This window comes from Gopherus evgoodei, chromosome 7 (genome assembly GCF_007399415.2).
Source record: "Gopherus evgoodei ecotype Sinaloan lineage chromosome 7, rGopEvg1_v1.p, whole genome shotgun sequence".
Lineage (NCBI taxonomy): Eukaryota > Metazoa > Chordata > Testudines > Testudinidae > Gopherus > Gopherus evgoodei.
In genome coordinates, this window is record NC_044328.1 from 52,054,289 (window position 1) to 52,072,913 (window position 18,625).

At 38.6% G+C, this 18,625-nt stretch overlaps 1 protein-coding gene across 6 annotated transcripts in view; it reads left to right on the forward strand.

The window, feature by feature from the left end:
- The window catches only part of CCSER2 (coiled-coil serine rich protein 2), a 141,971-nt gene extending 123,598 nt beyond the window's left edge, over positions 1-18,373 (forward strand). For 4 of the 6 annotated variants that reach the window (XM_030569851.1, XM_030569852.1, XM_030569856.1 and 1 more), the window contains one exon: positions 13,222-18,373. In XM_030569851.1, the coding sequence (XP_030425711.1) occupies positions 13,222-14,052 (831 nt within the window). In that variant the 3' untranslated portion in view covers positions 14,053-18,373. The remainder of the gene's footprint in view (positions 1-13,221) is intronic. The other 2 variants (XM_030569853.1, XM_030569854.1) reach the window with 1 other exon arrangement.
- The last annotated feature ends 252 nt before the right edge of the window (positions 18,374-18,625 follow it).

Genomic DNA, 18,625 nt, shown 5'->3' on the forward strand with positions numbered 1-18,625 from the left:
TGTTAGGCTTGATCAGGAAGGTATATACTGGAACTAGAAGTGTGGAGACGATAAATAATCATGTTTCTGTGTATATCTTAAAGCATACAGTTTTTCCCAGCACACTTGCCAAACCAGTGCTCTCTGGCATAATTTTTGAAAGCATTCGATCCAGAAGACAACATTACCAGGAATAACATTTGTAGCCCTATCTAATCACTATTTGTGGCACAGTAATGTTATTTCCAGAAAATAGCATCTGCCAGGATGTAATTCCAAAAGCAATAGTATAAGACCGGGTATGGGACTTGGTGTCACCAGTAGATAGAGCCTATATTGCAGTTAGTGTCACTGTTCTATTGCATAAATTGTGGGGGAACATGATGTACGCTTGGTTTAACTCAGCTGTATTTCTGTTTGGATATATTTGATTCCCATAGTTCTCTTCAAACAATTTTTTTTAGTAACTATTTATTCTGGAGGCTAACTTAGAAGTATCATCTGCAATCTACTGCCAGTTGTGGATGTTGCAAAATTTTACCAACCTTCAGAACTTCACAATATACCCTCTGATAATGACAGCAGTCTGTTTGCAGATGCATACAATTTAGACTATCAGGATATATAAAGCTATGAAATAGTCTGTTATTTACACAGTTCCAGTGTATTGCTACTTTATAGAACAAATAAGTTTTTGCTACAAAAATCTGACAATCCAATTATGTTTACAATCCACCCAGATGGTTAGCGCTAACAATCAAGCTAACACACTTTAGTGCTTAACTTGCCAAATGTACTGTCCTTAATATTGCACAATGTTAGTGAACATATTGTTGGGTGTATGTTTTTGAGTTTTACAGAAAATTAACACTAAAGTGAAAGTAAATATTTCAGAATCATTAACTCTGAATATCATTTCCACATCCTGTGATAGAATTTAGCATTTTAGACTGTGTAATCATTTGTCCAGTAAAAGATTATTTGTTTATATGCCATTTCCAGGAACAAAATTTGGATATCTTATTATATTCCTATAGCTCCCAATACTGTTGTCATGAGTGCTCAAATCTTACATGTTGCCTACAGCGTTTTTCTCTTGGTAATAACATACAATCAGTTGCTACTACTGTGGCATACTACTGTGGGGAGGTTTATATGAACTCGCCCCAATCCAGTTTAAAAATGTTATCAAAATTTGGGGATTTCAGAGAAGCATATCATTAATGGCAGAAACATTGGAAATTTAGTTTTTAGGATTAAAACAGAGTAATGATTAACAGAGCATTTTGAAACCCAAGCATATTGGTGTAATTTCTCTAGGCAACTGGTTTAAGTACTCATTGCAACAGGAGCACACTTAACTGAAAAGCCAGAGTTCGTTTTTTTGGGGTGGGGGGGAGAGTCGGTTACACAGATAACATTGTACTGATGCAGGGCACAAGTTCTCAGGACATCTTTAGTTACTAGACACTTGTCAGAGTGTTTTCTAAACTCTATATGAATTGTAGGTGAAAGAAAGCTAAGCAATGTGGGCTTTGTTTCATCAACAAGAATAAGCTGTGTGCATTTTGATTATCAATTATTTCAATAGTGTTTTGCCAGGATAAGGTTTGATTTTTTTTTTCATACTTTTAAAAAACAAACGCACACTTAACCTCATGAGATGTTCCACAAAAAACAGTAAATTTCTTTGCCAGGTTAAAAGTATTAATCCTTACTGGCCATTTAGGATGCATTGCAGTTCTGAAAGCTACACAAGCTGACACTCTTAGCAAAATGAGACTGCTTAAAAAAACTGCTGAACCCTGGATGCTATCTGCTTGGTGTGGTGAGGAAATAATGTAAATATTCTGTGACATGGTTATACTACAGTGCATTTGGGTGTATGTTGTCTATACCTTGATTTCAGTATTGTGAAATTAACTTTTTAAAACATTAATTTTAAGGGAAAATGTGGTGTAGGTATTCTTTAAGAAAAGTGTCAGACTTGGAGAGCAAGAGACTCGGAAGCATTTAAAATGTGATTATACTTGTTCGTAACATATTTACAAACAAAGATTTAATCAAACCCTTTATATGTGCACACACATCTGCCCAGATACACCAAATACATGCTGTGACGTGGTAAGTTTTATTGCTATGCATTGCAGTGGTATTATTGCTCACAGGTGAAGAAACAATGGAATTTACAGAAACCATCCCAAACGTTATTCCAAGCAACCTTTATTATACCATACTATTAAGTATTCTGCATATGCTACACATCTGACAGATTTCTAATATAATTTTTCTGGTAAGGTTTAAAGAAATTGGGATAGTGTTTTGTATATGTCTGTAAAGTGAGGCTCCATTATAGCCTTGAGTACTATGGTACACAATCTAGCTAATTAAAAAAACAAACTCTAAACATTTTTCCAGGGATAAAAATGTCCTGATTTTAAGATCTGATATTGTGGTTCTTTCCATGGGTAGAAGCAGGAGTTGTCTCACTGGGAAGCTGTAAATGACCACTTTCTGATGGTGTAAATTTATTTCTTCACCTGAAAGGTTGCAAAATATTGGATATTTACCCTCTCAAGAGAATATATTTCACATCTGGCCCAGGATAACAGGAAGGAAGGAAATTCCTCATTTGGGCAGAAACATTTTCGTGGCAATTTGATTTTAGACAGCCAAAATAAAATTAAATCTGCTCAAAGGAGTTGAATGTTACAAGGGAGGCCCCAAGAAGATAAATTAATAGGCAGTGAAAGTAACATAGTCAAAATTACATGGTAAATGGAGTTTATTGTATGGGTCTGCAATTTATCACATGATGTACTTGATCACTTTGTGTGAGATGTGCATGTGTATGTATAAATTTATAAGCATGCACATTCACTATAACACATTACATTAAATGGTCAGTACTATATCACCATAAGAGATTAAATGTATGAAAGCCCTAAAGTTCAAGGAGTAAGGACTTTTTTTGGTAAATGTCTTACTATCGGTATTACGTGTAGAGCAGTCTCTTAAACCACACTACTATCTTTGTTGGAAACCGGGGACATGCAAATGAAGGGGAAAAGTTACAATTCAGTCATGGCAAGTGCTCATTGTTGCGTCTTGGTCCTCTGACATCATTGTCCTTGTCTTTTTTCTTGTCTCTGCTTTCCCATTTTGCCATTGGCAAGGAGTTGAGAAGTTAGTCCATTACTTCTGTGATAAAGCGTGGTACAGTACAACTTCAGATTTCTTCCCATCTCCTCCTCGCACATCTCTGTTTTCGCTCCCAGCATGATGCATGCCTATCAAAGCCATGCATGCAGTCAAGTTATTTATTGCACCATTTTCCCCACTTCAAAATATTAATGAGAAAAATGCTGCTTTATTTGTTCCATAAAAACATTCTGTCTAGAATTGAGATCAGAGATACAGCTATGTCTTTTAAATATAATAAGATTATTAGCACAATGAATCTTAAAGCTTATGCTCCAATACGTCTGTTAGTCTATAAGGTGCTACAGGACTCTTTGTCACTTCTTAAAGTAATGGTGCTTTATTTCTGTCTTTTTCATGCTCACATTGTCTTAAATATTTTGTATTCATAAATGACACTAAGCTTATTTGCAGATTGTCTCAGTGCTGGAATATCATTGTGACTCAGTTAATACAAATGTTTTAGTGGAGATCCTTTTCATTGAATAAATTAAATATTTCTTTCTGGCTGTGACACCATGCAGATTTCTTCTGGAAGAGTTAAGAGTAGTTGTGCTTTATATGTTTCTGCTACTGTGGCAGGGATTGCATTTAATCTTTTGTAATTGGTGCACCTAACAATGCATTGATGGGTGCAAAATTCTAGACACTCTTGCTATTACAGAAATAAGTCTTTCACTCACGTTGTTATATCAGAATGTGTGCACAAATCTTATTACATACTGTACTTGAAGTTTTGAGGACTGACTTTCTTCAGTTACATAGTAACTTTATAACATTCATAGGAGGCTAAAATAATGTAATAATTAAATATCTATGCGCTTGGCCACTCTGTACATCAAACAAATATAAAGCCTATTAGTATAATCCTCTATACTTGGTCATGATAAATCACTACCTGAAATAGACTCCAGTATTTGCGATCATGTAGAGCAATGGAAAGCTTCTGAATGTGTTCCATGCAGTAAAATACCATTGTTAATGGACAGTACATTGAATTTTTTTCTTGTTCATATTTCATTGGGAGACTGGTACTAGACTTCTTGTAGCTAATCACTTAATCAGTCTATTACTAATTTCATATACTAATGTTCCCCCTCTGTTTATACTACAAAGGAACAACATGCAAATATATAAAATATAGGTTTGCACTAACAAACATGTTGTAAACATTACTTAACTCCTTTCAAAAGTAGCCCGCCCATTTATATATAAATTGTTTTCTTACGCACTATCTTGAATGTTAACACGCTTTGATCTGAGTAAGTGACATCCAGTTATAATTCCATTGGATACCAGTCAAATAAATGCATAAATAGAACCTGTCATCTGTTGTTTACAGTGGTTGCTGAATTTTGGATGAAGCCTAAGGTATGCTCTATAATTTGGCGCAAAAGAAGCAATTCTGGACTCGAAAAGTGTAGTTGCTGTTGGAGCCAGATAGATTACAAAGAGATGTGTAAATATTTTGGCTGCCCCATACCCTCGCTTTCAATTACCCTAACGTTAATTTAAACTGGTATCTTTCCTTTCCTCTGACCTAACTGGTCATTGCACTACAAGTGCCTGTGTTAGGAGATTAAATGTGATGCTTACTTTTTAACTAGATAAGTCAATCTGCTGAGTAAAGGTAAGCATTACTATTTATGCTACTGGATATATATATTAACTTTAAGTACACACACACACACACACACACACACACACGTATTCATATGTTTGAATTTTCCCTGACTGAAGTCCATCGTTCTTCTTTGAATGATAATCCTTATTGTATGCCACTGAGGATTACTTGAATGAACTTGGAGTAGTAGAGTCCATTGGTCTATGCATGCACCCATGCATTGCCTCGTGATTTCGCCTGAAGCACTAAAAAGTGTGGAGGACTGACTGTGGCTTCATTTTCTTCTCACCACCACAAGGTCCGAATTAGAGCTTCTGCTTTCCAAACTTTCCCGAAAAACTATTTTTATTCTTCTATATAATTCAGATTTTACTGATTTTATAGTAGTTTGTGTTCGAGGTAATTTTTATAGGATTAAGGACTTTGGGATGCTGCTTTGTCGGTTTCCCACCAACCCTCTTTCCTTCTCCCCACTGCCCCGGTGTGTGGGTACTGGATTGTGCTGAAGATGCTGGGATTCAAGGTCTGAGGTTCCTGCCCTTGCTTGTTTTCGCTCAGCACTGAGCTCCAATACTGTCTGTACTTCTTGGGGGGAAGCTCACATCGTATCCAGGTGCAGTATCTGCCTCTCATTCCCTGCCCATACCCAGGAAGACAGGGTCTTACACACACAAAGGAGGTCTCCATGGGATGGCAGTTTGATCCTGGCTGGTGAACTCCCCTCCCCCTTAAGTTGTCCTGCACAATCCAGAAGTGCACCTCCTATCACTGAGTTCCAGTCCGGATCTGATGGGACCAGCGTTATGGACCCCACACTGGGGCCTGTCCATGAAACATGGAAGCATGCACATAAGTACGGCAATAAGTCTTCCTCCAGATCCAAGGAAGAGACTGCACTGTCCACCAGTTCTGGCCACGAAGGAGTGGCATGTTCCAAGGCTCACAAGAGCAAGAAGTAAGTAGTCACATTGTTCGCTAGATTCAATAGTCCTGGTTCCTGAATTCTGCATCTCTCCTGCATCGGCTCCACTGGCACCGCATGCATCGTCGATACTGAGGCAGGTCCCTTTATCTGCCTCAGTTCCCTCTGTGGTGAATCTGATGTGCTCCTGGTCCTCATGAATGGTTTGCCCTAGATCAGATGAGGTCTCCACAAGTTCCAGTCCATTCACCTGCTAAGAGGGCCTTCTCTCTGACATCAGATCTGATACACTCTGGTCTTGTTCCTACAGCACACCCTGTTCCATCAGTCCTGTAGACACCCCCATTTGTACAAGACTCTGGTTCCTCTGAGTCTGAGGTTTTGGACACTACTCATGGTCTGCTGCTTCCATTCTGAAGGCAATGCTTATCAGAGAGTTCCAATAGCACCATGACAGTACCCTTCTTTGCCTCAACACAGGAGCCACTGGTGCCTGGCTTCATGGGCATCACTGCAGCAACAGCAGGACCAACTAGGTTGGCCATCATCTGGTTCAACCTGGGAAGAATTTCCTGTCTCACCACCCTCTCCTTTGTTGAATAGATGTTCGGAACTGGGGCTGGATGATATGGCAGTCAGCCCAGCTCAGATGGTACTGACGGATCTGGAGAGATTCCCCTAGTCGTCCCCAGATTCAGCTGTGTCATCAATGCCCTCTTCCCCAGAGAACTACTGTCAGTTTCAGGAGCTGCTCAGGAGAACGAACAGTGCTCTTCAGATCCCACTGTAGGAGGTGCAGGACAATCTGCACTAACTACTAGACATCTTGCATGCATTGGAACTGCCCAGAGTGGTCCTGTCGATCAATGCCATTGTCCAAATGGCACACCATGGACACGTGCATCGCCACCCTGAAAGGGGCAGAAAAGGGGTCTGAGTTTCTGTTCTCATACCCTCTGCCTAATTCCTTGGTGATCCAGGCTGCTATGGAGCAGGCCAGACAACAGCATCCATGTTCCACCCCCTTGACGAGGGTAAGGGGCTATATCTGATGGGTAAAAAGGTTTTTTACTCAGCCAGCTTCCAGTTCTGTATCTTGAACTACCTAGCACTGATGGCCAAATATGACTTTTCGAACTATGGGCAGATGGCAGATTTTACAGATAAACTACTTCAATAGGATCATGCACATTTCTAGGATATTTTGGAGGAGGGCAAGTTGGTCTCCAGGACTATACTTCAGGCTGCGGTTGTTTCTGCGAACATGTCTTCATGTACAATGGTGACTGGAATAGTCATGAGGAGAGAATCCTGGCTACATACCTCAGGCTTCCCTAGAAAGGTACAGAGCACAATTGAAGACTTCCCTTTGAAGAGGATCTCTTCAACTAGAAGATGAGTGATTCCTTATATTCCCTGAAAGGCTCTGTAGAGCCATACCACAATCCCTAGGCATATATACGCCAGCACCAAAATGAAAATTGTACTGCTCATGGCCATTGTTTTACAGCTCTTGATACACAGGACGCTTACTTCCACATCAGCATTCACTCAACCCACAGATAGTTCCTAATATTCATGGTGGGTCTGTGACACTTCTAATACAGAGCCCTCACATTTGGACTCACCACTGGTCCACGAGTCTTCACAGAAGTTTTCTTTATAGTGGTAGCTCACCTCCAATGGCAAGGAATCCTTGTCTTCCCTTACCTGAATGACTGGCTACTGGCAATGCAATCCAGAAAAGAAGTTGGAGAATCGATCTCCCAGCTCTAGGCGTGAGTTTGAACATCAAAAAAATCAACTTTTCACCTTACATGATCCCTGGAGTTCATTGGAGCATGCATCAATGTGGCCTCCACATGCACTTACTTGCCAAAAGACAGATTGCAAAGTCTACTGGACCTGATCACTTCGGTGACATCCAATCCTTCTGTCTCAGCCAGAACTTGCCTTTCACTCCTCTGCCACATGGCAGCATGCACATATGTCACAGCCTTTGCTCACCTGCGCTTCCGCAGTCTACAACTATGGCTGCAAGTTGCTTACTCCTCCATTTATCAACCCATGGACATCATTCTCACCATTCCTCCAGAGGTCACTGCCTTCTCCAAGTCTGATCCGGAATGCCCTTCCTTCTATCCTCACCGAGTGTGACGCCATAACAGACGCCTCACTTGATGTACTGGAGAGCACGCATGGGAGATCGCATGACGCAAGGAACTTGGACCGCTCGAGAAACCAGGATGCACATCAGCATCTTGGAACTTCAGGCAGTAAGCAAGGCATGCCACACATTTTTATTTACCATCCTTCCACTCTCGTCATGTTGTATAACACCACTACATAAACAAGCAAGGAGGCACAAGGTCCCCAGTGCTGTGTGCAGAAGCAGTGCACCTCTGGAATAGGCACGCTGCACACTATCCTCTTGCCAGTGGCTTACGTACCAGGGACCCAGAAGTCGATTGCTGATGCTCTCAGTAGGAACTTTGCAACCGACCATGAATGGGAACTGCACAACACTATCATCATGGACATTTTTGATCAATGGGTAACTTCAAGCAGGAACCTCTTTTTGAATCTCACACCAGCATCAAGTGCATTCAGTACTGTTGACACGCTGGTCATCAACTGGTTGAACCAAGTGAACTATGCCTTCCCTTCTCTACCACTCATGCTGCAAATCCTTCACAAACTCTGAGGGAGAGGGTAACCATCATCCTGATCACTCCATTCTGGCCTCGCCAGTTCTGGTTTCCTGTGCTTTTCTGCATATCAAAACATCCTCCGCTCCTGCTCCTAACGTTCTGGAAGTGCTCAAACAACGCAATGACAAACTCAAACACCCCGATCCACAGACGCTTCACTTGACAGCCTGGTTTTTTGGATGGACATCTCTGCTGGCACGAGAATGTTCGTTAGCAGTACGTGAGGTCCTCTCTAATAGCAGGAAGGACTACAGAAGATTATCCTACTAAGCTAAGTGAGCACACTTCATCTCCTGCCCAACAAAAAGGTATTGTTCATCAGGCTATTGGCATCCCAATGCTCTTGGACTGCTTCCTCTATCTGAAGGGGTCGGGACTTGCTCTCAACTCCAGCAGGGTGCATGCAGTGGTTTATAGCATTTTCCACCCTCTGGTGGAGGGTCATTCCGTTTTAACCCACCCTTTGACTTCCTGGTTCTGGAAGGACCTGGTATTTAAAAGCCTGCTAATCCAGCCTATTGCTCCACAGAGATACCTCAACCTAGTCTTTACATCATTAATGAACTCTCTCTTTGAACCCCTAGCCTCCTGCCTCCTTTCCCTTCTTTCCATAAAGGTCGCTTTCCTAGTATGCAAGGAGGGCTGGCGAACCAGGAGCCATGATGGCAAACCCCCTCTTTCACTGTGTTTTATAAGGATAAAGTTTTGCTATGGTTGCATCCCAAATTTCTACCAAAAGTGGTTTCCTGCTTCCACCTCAACCAACCCAAACATTTCCCAAACCACATGCCTCAAATGAGGAACAGCAGCTTCACTTCCTCAGTGTCTGTAGGGTCCTGAACTTTTACCTACAGTGGATGAAGCCCTTCTGGATGTCTTCTAGGATATTTGTGGCCATAGAGAGACTTAGGCAGGCCATTTCCACCCAGACAATCTCAAAGTGGGTTTCAGGGTGCGTTACTTTCCTGTCAGCTATCAGGACTGTCCCCACCAGATGAGATATAGGCCCATTCTACAAGAGTGCAGGCATCATCAACTACTGTCGCACTCTATGATGTGCCCATTGTGGACGCATGTAAGGCAGTCACGTGGAGTTCAGTACACACCTTTTTTCTCATTATGCTCTAGTGCATGATTCTGCAATGGATGCCTCATTTGGCGCAGCGGTTCTCCATTCCACAGTTCTGTCATGTTTCTCACACTCTTCTCCTAGCTAGGTACTGCTTGTTAATCACACTCAGTGGAATACAATAGGGACCATCACTTGAAGAAGAAGGAGAGGTAATTGACCTGTAACTGGAGGTTCTTTGAGATATGTGGTCCCTATCAGTATTCCAGATTCGCCCTCCTTCTGTGCTGCAGACCTGGTAGATCTGCAGTGGAGAAGGAACTGGAGACGCTGGTAGTCCACTCTGCCCTTCATCACCTCAGGTGAAACCACCAGGTAATGCAAGGGTGCATGCCCGGAACAACAGACACTACTACTTTGAAAAGTTCTGGCTCCAGGCGCATGGTGCAGGCGCGTAACCTTCAGTGGAATACAGATAGGGATCACACATCTCGAAGAATCTCCAGCTACAGGTAACCTCCCCTTCTGTGATGAACTATTTATTGCTGATTTCAGTCGTCTTCTGACCTTCCAGTGGTATAAATCAGGAGTAACCACTGAAGTCATATTTGTGAGATCAGTGTTAGGCTCCTTGTGATTCATTTTAAACAGAGGGCCACATTTTTAGTACTTGGAAATTTACTGGAAGATGTCAAAGCCATCTGTGCTAAAGCTGTGTCCTCAGCAAACTATGAATCTTATATCTAATGCTGCTTTCCACTTTTGGGTCAACTGTTGGCATCCTTTCGTTATGAAAGATGTCTTAGGTATATGTATGTCTTTATGCATTTGGCTAATATCTTCCATGCAATTTCTGTAATCCCAATGCAAGTGCTTACCATGCTATTACTCAATTTAAGCAATATTTTTGTGTTATTTTATAAAATGGCAGCCCAGATACAGCATAAATAAAAGGTCAGTTTCTACTTAATATTTCAGATGTGCTTACACACATTGTAAGAATGTAAGTTTAAGTGGGGGATGAAGGTTGTCCCTTTCACTGTTACATTTCATAGACTACACTTTTTGATTAACATTTGACTATCAATTATTTTTGGGGTAGTTTAGCACATAGCTATGTATGTAATTTAATGTTCACGCATAACATATTTGGTTTTATTTCCTTTAATACTAAAAATGAGAGGGAAATGTGAACAGCTGTTTGGGTATGATAAACATTGACAAAGTACTTTATGCCATTAAAAAATAATCATTTTGTTTTTTTCTAAATTGAATTAGAAAATCTTAATTTTGTTCAAGTATTTTGTTTCTTTAGCACACATGCATTGTGAATGGTTCTATTCTGACTTCTTGTGTCTGTGCTCAAGAATTTTCTCAACAGTTTTTTAAAATTTATAAATGGGTTCTCAAAACAGTAAATTATTGGGCTAACATCACCCCCTCTTTGTTGTGCAAGTCTTCTCTGGAATAACAGGTTTTAGTTTGAGGTACAGGTACTATCCATATCCATTACATTAAGATTGAAAAATTGACAGATTTGCCAGGATTTATTCTTTAAACTTTAATTTGTGTATTTAAAAATTGCTAATAGCTTATGAAACATCCTATTTTGTATCTGTAGCAGAATTACTTGGTAGGAAAGAAAATGCTGAAGTTTACTACACTGCTCTAAAATTTGGTGATGTTAATCAGCGGAGGGAAAAATAATTTACTATGAAAGTAATGTTTTGATGCTCTTCATCTCTCTCCAGTTTATCACACTTTTCTTCTTTATACAAGTACCAGTTTTCACTGTGTTTAGTGTCTCTGTACTTATCTCTTTATCAGTCATTGTTGTCACTGGTCCAATCTCTAGTTTAACCTTGGCTAAAGGTGGAGTTTCTGAATCCAAAGGAAAAATCTCCAGTAAATCAGAATTAGATTAGTAAATTCTACTGATCTATTTTTCCCCTTAAATTTGCTCTTTATGGAGAATTATAGTGGAGGTACTCTGTACCCCATTGAAAAGTGAGCCTACCAAGTACATGTCAGAAAGCCAATGAAAGCTGAAGTGCTTGTTAATCTGGGTAGCAGTCTGAACTACTCTTTGCAATGTGTTTACTTTCTCTGAGCAAGTATTAAAAATAAAGGCAAAAACCCCAAAATAATCCTCGTCTTCAGTGTAATAATGATTAAAAAGTTAAGTCAAGGTAGCCTAATGAGAAATGTTGCTCCTGCTTTATTGATTCATTGTAGTGGTGTATGTGTGACACTATTACTATGTACTATTACTATGTACATAGAATCAGACAAAAACAAGTGTGTTTTGGAAGAATGATTTTCTGTTTCTCTGTTTAAGCCGTCTTCAAAATGAGATTTTACTGTAGTTCATCTTTTAAAAAGGAAAAATAGAAAATTATCCAAATCAGATGTTGAATTTTAATAGCTTAAGTGCAGTATGGTAGGTTTTGTTGGGGAAAAAATGTTGTGAATTACAGAATCTTGAGCAGTTCTTTTAAAATCAGTGTATAAGGTTGACAAGGTTTTCGTTGATTTCCATACAGAAGAGTTTAGTTTAGAACAGATGTTAAGGGGAAAATATCGGGACCACCGCAGAGGGGCTTTGTGTGGTGTTTTTTTTGTTTTTTTTTAACACTCACCCGTCTGGGAATTCGGCGGAGAGCCCTTCAGTCGCGGACGGTCTTCGGCGGTGGGTAATAAACCTTGCTGCCAAAGACAGAAGCACCCACCGCTGAAATAACGCTGAAGACTGTCTGCGACTGAAGGACTCTCCGCTGAATTGCTGCCAAAGACCAGGAAACAAAGGATCAGGACAAATAGCATCCCGACTGTACTCTGGATGAGACATGGAACAAACTCCTCAAAATCGAGACAGTCCCAATTTTATCGGAACATCTGGTCACCCTAGCCCCAGAAGAGGTACTGGCTATTCTTTTGTTTATAATACTAGACTCTCCCTTCAGATAAAATGTAGAGTCTTCATTAAAACATGCTTATCTGGTGATGAATGCAAGACATTCAACAAAAAGATATTACATGGTGTATCTCCATCAGTTCATTTGAATGGCCTTTAGGATGAAACAGCTATATAAATCTAGTCAATAACCTAATTAGGACAAGCTTTATATCAAATCTTCTGTCCTCAGCTCACCAAGAAAATTAAATCTTTAGAAGTGGTGTCTTTAGAATGCACTTCAAACACAAATTTTTCCAGTAAAGTCCTTACCTACTCTTAAAAATCTTTAAAATTGATGAAAGGCTTGGGATAGCTAATTGGAATGTGCATTGGGCAGAAGATAAGATAGATGTAATATAACAAATTTTATTAGCTATTAAAGGCACTTGCATCTGAATTTACTAGTACTCAGACATAGCTTTGTTACTGCAGTGCAATACAATTAAAGAACAAAACATACAATTGTTAGTTGACAGTCTCTTTCATATCCTTTGCTTTAAATCAATCAATAAGTTTCTTTCCTTGTCTTTCATTTTGTTTTGATATGTATATTTTAGTGCTGGCATAATTCTTTTGTGCATAATTTACCAGTCCCACTTGTATGTATCCCATGGATCCCCCTGGTTTGACAAAGTTAACTTCTTAACACCAAAACTGAATATGTAAGCGTCAAGCACCGGATCAGCACATCTTGAGTTTAAAATGTTAACTATATACATTTCCCTAGTCTAATATGTTTATGTATTTTCTTTTTAACAGCCTCAAGTACTACAGCCTTCCAGCAGCCTTCCCAGTTCCACAGACCTCGCCCAGGGAAAATTAATAAAAACACCACATATCGAGGCCCACAGTGAATACCCTAAAAAGGGCCTGCATGAAAACAGTGATCATCACAATCAAAATGCTGCAAATAGCTCTCACACAAATAGCCTGAATGAGTTGAACATTTTACTGAGTAAACGTTTAAATATAAAAGACCTGAATGAGAGTGAACCTGTTGAGGACAATTTGAAGGTTAAAAAGAGTGCGAAAGAACCTGGAGAGCTGGCTAGTAATAAAGATAGTACACTACAGTCTCTTCCCTCTTCTTGTCAGACACCTACCCAAATGGATGCTAGAGATGTGCAGACTAAGTTAGCTGCGAAAAGTCAACCTTCATCCGCAAACCAGGCTTCTCAGCCAACGACTTTAAGAGCTTCAGAGCCCCCAAACCAGAATGCTTTAGTGCCTCCTTCAATAGCCAATACTGCATCATCCCCAAACTGCTCCACTGCTTTCAAGGCTGAGCTACCATCACCAAGTAGTGCAACACAGCTACAACCAACATCTAGTCAGACACACCTAAAGAGTAAACCGAGTCAGAGAATTTCTAAACTTCGTCCACCAACTATTTCCTTTGTTAAATCTAAACAAATAAGCAGCCCAATGCTTATATCTCTGGAACCTCAGAACTCCCATTCCAAGACTAACATCCCAAGGCCGCTGGCACAAAGAAAGGAAAATGTGCAAAATCAGAATACTGGTTTGCATTCTGGGGATAGTTTGGCCTCTAATCGGCATTCCCGCCTCCCTAAACCAAAGACACATTAAAAACATGACATCCATATGCACGTCTCATTGGAATGAATCGTACATCAATTGCTTAGCACATATTGACTGCTTTAGTTATGGCTTTGTTATCCAAATCCTGAATGAATATTAAAAGTGGAATCTGTTATTAATATTTTCCTATTCTAATCTGACCTGTTTGGAAGCTGATGCTATCAAAAACTCTGCAGCTTCTCTTAAGAGAACATAATGATTTATATTTAACTATACCTGTGGCCTGCATTAGCAACTTGATTACATTACCCTTCTCTCTCTCAATACTTAACAAATGCTGAAGCCTGTGATGACCACTAAACACTTTTCCAAGGTGCGTCACCAAGCATTTGAAGAGAGCAGGTTGCTTGCAGAAATCATTTCTTGTTTTTATTACTGTGGACTATCAGACAAGGAAATCACTATTCAATCTAATCGTTTGGTTCTGCACTACCAGTTAGGCTTATAGCAGTGGAAAATAATGTAGAGACCTAATCTATTAGCATATCTTTTCCTGGTCATAATTTGACTCTGTATTCCAGAGGCCTATGCAAAATCTTCATATTTATCAAAATTATTTCATGACTCTAGTGACATGTATTTAATGTTGTTTTAATCTAGATTCATTTTCCTACAGGTATCAGAATGTTGTTCTATTTGCTTTTGAGCTCATCTTCACCATTCACAGATGGCAAGCAGATCTCACAGGGTGAAATGGCTCTTATTGCACAGAAATATCAATCCATCCATGCATTGTAGTGAAAGTGTAATATGCTTTTGTGTTATTTTATAGCCATTATTGGGTAAATTTTTGAAACAGAGTGCTAAGGATACTTGTGCAAAAACCTGCTAATGCAGGTGCTTTTGAGATGGCTCATTATGCACCTTGGAGATAGAGGCTCCATGACAGTTATGCTCAGAATTTCATAACATACGTTTTAATTAAGAACTTTTAACTTTATTGTAGTATTTTTGTATTTATTGACTTCCTGTTTACTGTTGGAAGACTGTGAAGTATCTGACTTGAAATGTTTGCACAAAACTTGGGTGAGATGTAGGGATTTGAAATAATTTTACATAATAAAACTTTTTTTAAACTACTTTTTACTAAAACCCACAACTTTGCTTTGAGCAATCCTATGATGTCATAATCAGATCTGGTACTCTGAGTATTTCAGAGAAGGATACTTTTTTTTTTTTTTCTCCTGGGAAGGAACTCGGTGGGTAAATAAAATAAGATATTTCTGCTCTCTCTGGGTAGGTATTCTCTCTGAAGGTGGTCTTTAAATATTTGTCAGATGGCAGCTGCGGGGGCATAAAGTTTGTAAATGCACACACTATATATTAAGTGCATATCCAGCAAAGTGTTCCAAAAATTTACCCTTGTATCCCACAAAATCATAGCATCTTGTTTTCTTCAGTTTATATGTACCTGAGACTCAAGCAGGAGAACACTGTCAGAATTAGTATTTTCAAAAACTTACTCTCCAGTGTGTAATAAAACAGAGAAACAACACACAATAACACTGTTTTAGGCCTTTGCTGAAGGAAGATATATTAACGTACACTTTTCCAGGAAATATATTGTGTATGTATATGTCCACAGGAATCTTCAGTAATAAACTTTGGCCCTTCTTAAGCCAAGAATGGCTATCCCCAATGAAAAAATAACAAGTGACTTAACTTTTGAATAGATGGAACATGAACAATGCAAGCAAAGTGCTCACATTGTTCTCTTTTAATCATCAGTGAAGCAAAAGAAATCCATAAGTACACTTAGTTTAATCTGTTCATTTCCCATCTGGTTATACAGTTCTGAAATAAAACCAAACCATGTTTTTTGTTAATTCATATAAAAAATCTACTTTGGCATTAATATTGCAGTAATTGTTATATAAATTGATCAAAATAAGTCTAAGCACAACACTACTGTTATAATGATTATTAAGTTTTTTTTCTTTCTAGAAAGGTCCTGATTATCCTGTTTGCTGCCCAGAAGCAGAGTAGGCCTTAATATGTGAGGAGTAAATAAAATTGATTTTGTATATATTCATAAAATTAACTCCTGACAGTTGATTGTTTCTCCAGAGTTTGAAACTGCTGATGAAATGGTCAGGTTCTTGGTTCATTTTCAGGTCTGTTTAGATTTTTATGGAAATTTTGAAAGCTGACTTTCCTTAAAGGAAAGGTGATTTTATTTTTAATGTTATACACTTTGTCTATGGAGCAACTATTTTCATTTAAAGGAATGCTGTTGGTGTAGAGAGATTTCAGAATGGGTTATCTGACTCCCCTTTTCTTCCTCCCTTCCCCCCGACCAAGTTTTCACCAATCTGATTTACTTTTAAAGAGATAGTAAAATAAATAATGTTTTTTTTAAATCTGCACTTTTACTGATTTTAAGTTACACAGAAAAGAGCCCATCAAGGTTTTCATAGAAATACCAAAACGGTTTAAGATCAAAAATTTTTTGCCAAAAAAATTTGTTGTGGTTCTTCCTGTTTCTATAGAAACTTTAATAACATGTATCCCTTGATGTGAAAAATATATCCACACACACACACATTCACACTCCCTTTTTTATCCTAACAGACTAGTAAATAAGAAATGAAGCCATGGGTAGCAGAGTTGCTATATGTTCAAGACCATGATGCTAATCTAAATTGTAGTTGTGTTGAGTTGAAATTCTGTTAAACATTCATTCACCTAAACATAAGTACATATATCTGCTACTATCATGACTTTACCAAGGATGGTTCCAATGTATGTACAGAAAGTCCAGAGTATGGGATAAAGCTTGTTAGTTTATGAACAACTGAAAGAGAGGTAATGAGGTGAAACTGAAGTCTCACTCCTGTGAAAGGGAAAAAAGTGCTGGTGCTGTATGGAACTCTTCAGGTCTGAAATGAACGAAGCTACTTTATTTAAAGGTGGAGATATTTCATCAGTAGTGGTGTAAATGATTCTAAATGAATAAAATTAAGGGTTAGATGTGTCTGAACTTTTTTTAGGTTTCTAAAATTGGTTATTGCTGACTTTTTCATCCGTTTCAGGTCTCAGACATTCTTCTGTGCAGTACTCACAAAAGTATTAAACTGCTGTTCAGTATATGTGTATAAAGAAGAAACAAAACAAATTGCATATTTTAACAAGTGCAAACACAAAAGGAGAAGAAAAAATAAATTGCACTTTAAATGAGCTTTATTGCTTGGAGTTGTGCCTAAAATAATCTAAATGCCTCCTGTTGTGTGTGGCTTTTTTGTTTGAACATAATTTTCCTGAAAGCGTTGCTGTTTCCAAGATAATCTTTATATCACCTAACAGAATTAATATACACGCTAGCATGTAAGAATATCCATATACTGTAGCACGTTTTCATTGTGTATTGATTTTATTTTTTAATCATGGAATTTTAACACCAATGCAACTCAAAACCCTTTCTCCCCACCCACCCCCCACCCGGTACTTCCTTAATCCCATTTGAAGTCAATGGCAAAACTTTTATGGGACTAATATTTAGCCCTTGGAGAATAATGTTCCTAGAATATATTGTGGAGATGTTAATGAAGAACCATATGCAATACTAACCCAGGGGGCTGGTGAAAGTTATCATTTACCATAGTCGCTGAAAGTCTTTTCACACTGTTCATAGAAAAATGGTTCTAGAGTTCAAAATCAGACTGCAAAGAGGTTCAACTAGACTGCATCATAGATCAGTAAAAGGCAGTCCATTTTTGGTCTTAACTGCTGACTTATTGTAAAGAGGCTAGAAGAGTTGAATACCATTTGAATGGTTTATTTTGTTATTTGCATGTCATTACTCTAAGACATCCATATACTGGTTTATTTCATGTGGGGGGTGGGGAAAGTTTCCGTTTTTGCACAGCACATAATACTCTTCATATGGACATTCTCATAACATTAAAATGGAAATCCACTCTTGAATTGGGCTTCCATGGCTGTTCTTTTTCATCTCATAGTGGCTGGCACGAAGGAGAGTGGATTTTAATAGATGATAATGTTGGTAGGCATGAGTTTTGTAACCTACAACCATGCCATCAACGAAATTCAAGAGTACTTCAATCACTGTTGTGGTAAAGCTGCTCACTGCCTACTTAAAGCACCACAATAAAAACAACATTAACTCAAGTGTTGGTATTTAAAGTCTTAAATTCAGTATTATCTACAAAAATATCCTTAATATCTACAGTGTTGGTTTTCTTAGTTTTATTTTTTAAAACCAGTTCAGAGAAAATACTGTATATTGGAATTTGCTTGTAAAGTTGAGTTAAAAACCTGTATGTAAAGATTCTTTCTTTGTGTTGCACTAGTGAATACAAATAAAATTTAATAATTCTAAGTATCCAGTTATCTCAACATTCATTTTGCCTCTTTCCTTTATTCCGCTGTAAATCATCCCTGTGAAAAGTTGCAATGCTGAAGAAAGGAAATGGTGCTGTTGCTTCATCTCCACAGTTGTGCTTCTAGAGCTTTGTGTTACTAATGGATTTGTCTCCCCTCAAACAAGAGTCATCCTTTTATAACTAAGATGTTCAAAGTAAGGAAATCTGAAAACAAGAGA